The sequence below is a fragment of the Rhagoletis pomonella genome, unplaced genomic scaffold, assembly GCF_013731165.1.
Source record: "Rhagoletis pomonella isolate Grant_MI unplaced genomic scaffold, Rhpom_1.0 Rhpom_scaffold_01975, whole genome shotgun sequence".
NCBI classification, from domain to species: Eukaryota; Metazoa; Arthropoda; class Insecta; order Diptera; family Tephritidae; genus Rhagoletis; species Rhagoletis pomonella.
This window is the reverse complement of record NW_023460529.1, coordinates 25639-31480: the sequence shown is the minus strand read 5'-3', so window position 1 is coordinate 31480 and position 5842 is coordinate 25639. Positions and strand designations below refer to the sequence as shown.

General features: G+C 35.4%; 2 protein-coding genes across 2 annotated transcripts; both read left to right on the top strand.

Moving 5' to 3' along the window:
* Positions 1–1806: 1806 nt before the first annotated feature.
* On the top strand, positions 1807–2530 carry LOC118752940 (zinc finger BED domain-containing protein 4-like; the record flags this gene model as incomplete). The annotated part of the gene is made up of 3 exons (XM_036487789.1): positions 1807–1886; positions 1943–2010; positions 2118–2530. Coding segments are annotated over exons 2-3 (441 nt in total), but the record flags the coding sequence as incomplete, so codon positions are not given.
* Positions 2531–2539: 9 nt separating this feature from the next.
* On the top strand, positions 2540–4729 carry LOC118752939 (zinc finger BED domain-containing protein 1-like). The gene is made up of 2 exons (XM_036487787.1): positions 2540–3754; positions 3809–4729. The coding sequence occupies exons 1-2, from the start codon at positions 2576–2578 to the stop codon at positions 3995–3997; spliced, it is 1368 nt and encodes a 455-aa protein (XP_036343680.1). The 5' UTR covers positions 2540–2575; the 3' UTR covers positions 3998–4729.
* The last annotated feature ends 1113 nt before the right edge of the window (positions 4730–5842 follow it).

The window sequence follows — 5842 nt, the reverse complement described above, 5'->3', positions numbered from 1 at the left end:
AAAAATATAGCTTCAAGCACAGATGCAATAAACACAACAAAGCGATACCACAGTGTCACATACATTCCGAAGCTGACCGAAAACTTCAGCCGCGATTTTGCACAACAACAAAACATTACACTTGCATATAAATCTAATTGCACATTATCGACTGTCTTTACAAAAACGAAATGCCCAATAGATGCTCAACAACAAAGCAACGTAGTTTATGAAATTAATTGTAAGGGAAAGAAGAACGAAGAATGCGGGAAGGTGTATATAGGAACAACTAAGCGAGCCCTAGGCACGCGCTTAAACGAACATGAAGCAGATATAAAGAAACAAAAAAACAGTACAGCGCTTTCACAACACATGCGAACTACTGGGCACTCAGCAGATTTAGAAAACACCAAAATAATCGACATAGAAAAACGAGAAAAAACCAGATACACATTAGAAAGCTTAAGGATTTTGCAAAAAAGGGAAAACACAATAAATAAAAAAGAAGACACCGATGACATTTCTGCCGCCTACTTGTTATGCTTATAAAATTCAAATTTAGTTTTTAGTTTAGACAAAACTACCACAGAAGATGGTATCGATTTTAGTTGATTTAGTTAATTTAATGACGAATTGTTTGTGAGTACTTTTGTGTTTAATATCTTAGTTGTTCTACCGTGATTTTTATACGTAATTATGAATATATGTATATATGTTTATTTGTTCCTTTATTTAATATCATACATGTATTTATATTTTTTGTAGCAGATAACTAAATAAACACGCCCCTGAAGATGCTAAGAAGATTAGCGAAACGTTAGGCCGTAAGTGAAATAACCTCGGATTATTTACACTAAATAAAAGAGATCAGACAAGCCTATCACAAATAAGTTTTCACAAATACAAACTCATCGGACATACATAAATAAATTAATTTTATTATGTTTATTTTTAGAAAAATTCTGGTACACATTGTAGCAATGTGCTTGCAACTCAGTGTGCTTTTGTATATTTTTATGTTGATTATTGATGCATACCGTGATTTGCTTGACCTTAGTTTGTCAGTCCAAACAGGAATCTTTATTTACGGTTGATGGATAGCTCGTTTCCAATGGACGGTGGCAAGAAAGTGGCTGACTTACGTGTAATGATTTTGTATTACCAGCTTATGGTGACTCAATTGCTGTCAAATGAATAGTCCAGATTTGATGCTCACAACTTCTTTATTCTACGTAACAACATGGCTGGGGATTTTCCGGAAGGAATGTGACGGCACCTTTTGCCTCTATTAACTCGATACAAGAAAAAAAGTCTTTTTACGATCAGCCTTTTTCCTTATATTTGCTTGGACGCAGTCGATTTCACTTTCCACTTTCCACTGAGGGGTGCGTATCGACTCCCCGAATGTCGCCAGCTTTTAATACAAGCTTTTAATACACTTTAATTACTTAGTTGAAATTCCGTTCTTGCCAGGGCTGATGAGTGTGGTTCGTTCCGTGTCCAATTCCAAAAAGGAAAAAAGGAAATATATTTTTCTGGCCTCGTGGTATGTGACCACCGATTCTTTTATCGTATGTCAGTGTGGGCGTTTTCATAGTGGCCATGTCATTTCGTGTCTATACTGATATAATGGTTCGTGTCTTGAATAACTATTGGTTACGTACATTCATCTGGCGATCCCCCCCATTTTGAAGTTTAGCTTTGACAGTTTTGTTATGTTTACATTTCCCATAATCGTTCTTATTAGAGCTGGGATACCATCGATAGTAATATCGATAGTATCGATAGTTGAAAACTCTCACCACTATCGATAGTTTTTGAAAACCATCGATGCCGGTTTTTAGAGAACCATCACAATATTTCCTCACATCTCTTCAAAACTTCATGGCTTGAGGCTAAACGCAATTGTAAGTAGAAGTAAAATTCTAAAATATTCATACATTACAGGGAATCACATTTTTAGGGAAATTTAAATACATTGGTGGTGGCGATTGGTGGTAAAAATGGTGAAATACTTGCAGCGTGAAAAAGGTAATGAAATGTATATAAAAACATATGTGCATAAAACATGTATGAGTAAGTAACTGCGTGTTTTTCTAAAATATGAATTGACAATTGAATATTGCATTTTAATACAGATGCGAACGATAATGCGGTTGCAAGCATAAATATCTCCGACTCTCCAGATGAAGAAAACAATGTGGCAAGAAAACCGCGTAAACAAGGTTCGGTAATATGGAACTTCTTCGAAAAATGCAAAGCAAATTCCAGCGCGAAATGTTGCACGTGTGGCAAAATTTATAAAACAAGTGGAAATACGTCAAACCTATTTGACCATATAAAAAGATCTCACCCGACTCAGCTGGAAACGTCAAATTCTAAAACTAATATTCATAGGTTCTTTAAACCAGCAGAATCTGATTCGTACCGGTATTATTCAGTGAAAAAGGGGCAAATTGATGCTGCGTTGGCGCGCATGATCGCCGTTGACGTGCAACCTTTTCGCGTAGTAGAAGACAAAGGTTTCCGCGAACTTATTGCAACTTTGGACCCTCGGTACAAATTGCCATGTAGACGTTCTTTAGAAGAAGTTCACATGAAAAATATGTTTTCAAGCTTACAAAAAAAGTTAAAGGAACTTTTAGCCAATATCGAGTGCTGCGCAATAACCACGGATGGCTGGTCTTCGCGAGGTAATGAGCATTATCTTACAGTGACTTGTCACTTCATAACAAGCGAATTAAAACTACAGTCTGCAGTACTGTCCACTACAAAACTGCAATCAGATGAAAATCACTCCGCAGATAATATTGCAGGGTCATTGCGCGCTGTTTTACATGAATGGGATGTGTTTGAGAAAGTTTCAACAATAGTAACAGACAACGTTGCAAACATGTTGAAAGCATGCGAAATTCTTCAGAAGAGAAACTTACCTTGCTTTGCACATTGTTTGAATTTAATAGCACAAGATACTTTATCTCTCGATTGTATAAAAGGCATAACAGGTAAATGTAAACGGATCGTAGCTTTCTTCAAAAGTAGCACAACTGCCTATGCTAAATTTAGGTCAGCTCAGGGAATTGAGAGACCCTATAGCCTAGTGCAAGAAGTATCTACGCGCTGGAACAGTGCATATAGAATGATTAAACGCATCTTACTAACGAAGGACGCTATTGCAGTTGTGCTGCTTAATACAACTAAGGCTCCAGCTGCATTGACAGCTGATGATATATGCATATTAGAAGATTTAGTAGACCTGCTAGCACCGTTAGACAATGCTACTACTCAGGTTTCAGCTAGCCAGTCTGTTACGGTTTCCTTACTTATCCCTACGGTAAGTGAGCTACATCAAAATTACCACGATTTATATAGCAAAATGAAAACAACTGAAGGAAAAAGTATTTGTTTGTTTTTGATTGAACGTCTTATTCATCGACTTTCAAAGTTTGAAACCCGAACAGTTACAAGGGTGGTAACATTACTGGATGCAAGGTTCAAAAAGGAAGGATTTCGGTCAGCAAACAATGCAGGTATAGCAGCAGGGATTTTGGAGAATGAATTAATTACAGTTTATAAATCTGCTTCAGCCGTTGATGAAAGGGTAATACCGCCAACACCACCAAACTTATCACAACCGCAACCTAAGTTCAAATTTTTACAACAAAAAATTGATTCGAGAGTACACACAACTAGATCAGATGCAATAACTGTACTACGACAATATTTTGAAAGACCCCACGCACCCCAAGACATAGACCCATTGGAATATTGGAAGGTAAATATTTCATTGAAAATTAGTTTTCTCATAATAAACTTAAGTTTCTTTTAGACCATCGGTAACGAAATGGAATTATTGAAGAGTTGTGCAATACGCTATTTCTGTGTACCAGCAACATCTACTGAATCTGAACGAATGTTCAGCAAAGCTGGATGTATAATTTCAGATAGAAGAACCTGTCTCAAAGAGAAAAATGTAAATATGTTATTGTTCCTTAACAAAAATAATTGGCTAATGTAATATGCCGTCTTGTTCATTAAAATCTGGACAGGGAAATTATCTATAGTTTACCCTTTTAGTTACACAGACGCTGGCATATTGGAAAATTGACTTCGCTTTTATTTCATTTTTTAACTTTTGTTATGAAGTACTGGTCAAAATAATACCACCATAACATTTTTACCAGCTTTGATTGGTTTATTTGTTTGTTTAATGGATCATTGGGATATTTAGCAACTACAAACTTGCACTGAATTAAATGTACTAAAATTTTATGTTCTATAAAACTGGTAGACAAAATTTCTGTAGATATTCGAGTTAAAAAGCTTAAATTTTGATAGAATATTGCTGATTATTTTTTCCAAAGGTTGAAAATTGGATTTAGAGCTATACATTTAAAAACAATAAATAAACAAAAAAAAACAGCCCAAACTGTAATAATTTTGTGGTGCTATTATTTTGACCAGTACTTTAATAAATTCCCTTGTCCGGATTTTAGTAGGCGCCTCCGTAATTGATCTCAGTTGAACTGATATACATAAGTATGTGTTGTCAATTTAAAGTAATATCTTTTGTTTTGTTTGTTTTTATAGTACTTAAAATGTATTATTATAACCATATTCTCTTCTTTGCACTTGAAAAAGGACAAACAAAATCTGATTTTTTTTTCCATGTAAAAAATTATTAAATATTTTTCCTGTCGTTATTCAAGTACTTGGAAGTATGTTCATAAGTATATTTAATTCAGATGGACTGATAAATTAACAAGTTAATTTTATTATTATAAGAAGTTCTTTTTGATTCATGAAATTAAAAAAAATATATGATATCTTTAATTTAAAAAGTAATTTAATAATTTTGTATAAATTTTCAAACAATTGAGCGTTCCAATTCAATGCTGCTACACAATGCGGCTCACGACGATAGTACTATCGATACTATCGATGTTTTAAACTATCGTTTCGAAAACTATCGAGTGGCGGTACTATCGATAGTATCCCAGCTCTAGTTCTTATGTCTATTATTTGGCCAATAAAAATAATAGATAGTTATCCCCCTCTCATCTTCAGCGACACGTTAACAAAAAAACCTGTGGAGCGTTTAGTAGGGATATGAGAATGGTGGTTCGAATGCGATTCACGGCCTGGACGTTAGACCCCTTACATCGAAATCGTTCTACATGATCTTCATCAACCCCATCCTGACTCGTTCAGTTCGCCTCTTAGCGCATATGTATGTACACATATTCCGTCTTTACAATTTAGTTTCAGTACGCATTACATAAGCTACGGTAGATGAAAGGCATTGGTAAATGATTTGGTTATGAATCTTTTCTTGTTTGCTTTGATCGATTTACTAGCAATGTACTGAGGATATAATATAACAAAACTATGGATATACAAAACTAAACTTAATTAATTTATTCAAGCCGGGTACCCTGTAATAAGGCAGAATCAATGGAGTATGGAAGCCCGCCATATATTCATCGAAATTCTTGAGAAGGCGAATGTACTGAATGAGTTAATGTGTTGTGATTAAATCGGCGGACTAATTGCCAAGCACTCGGTGTTTAGCATCGGTCAGTTCATATGAATTCGAACCAAGTTTCCGTGAAACATAGGCTCTAATTTTCGGTGGGGATAGTTTTTGTGTATAGCCCTCTCCGGCCATGGACTGTTTAGGATTGGGAATGTACACTTCCGAGCCTATCTCGAAATGGCGTTCTCTTTTACGGGTCAATGCCCGTTGTGCGGTTTGTTGATATTGTTCGAACTGTTTGTCTCGAATTTCATCAGCCAGAACTTTACGCGGTTCCACATCCTGTGTATGGTATGGATTTACATCCAATAATAATTTATATTCGTT

What these genes read in the sequence shown, in the direction of transcription:
- LOC118752939 (XM_036487787.1), top strand. Translation starts at nt 2,576, where the DNA reads ATGAAAAATATGTTTTCAAGCTTACAAAAAAAGTTAAAGGAACTTTTA. An exon ending in ACCCATTGGAATATTGGAAG is followed by an intron (nt 3,755 to 3,808) that starts GTAAATATTTCA and finishes AGTTTCTTTTAG; the next exon opens with ACCATCGGTAACGAAATGGA.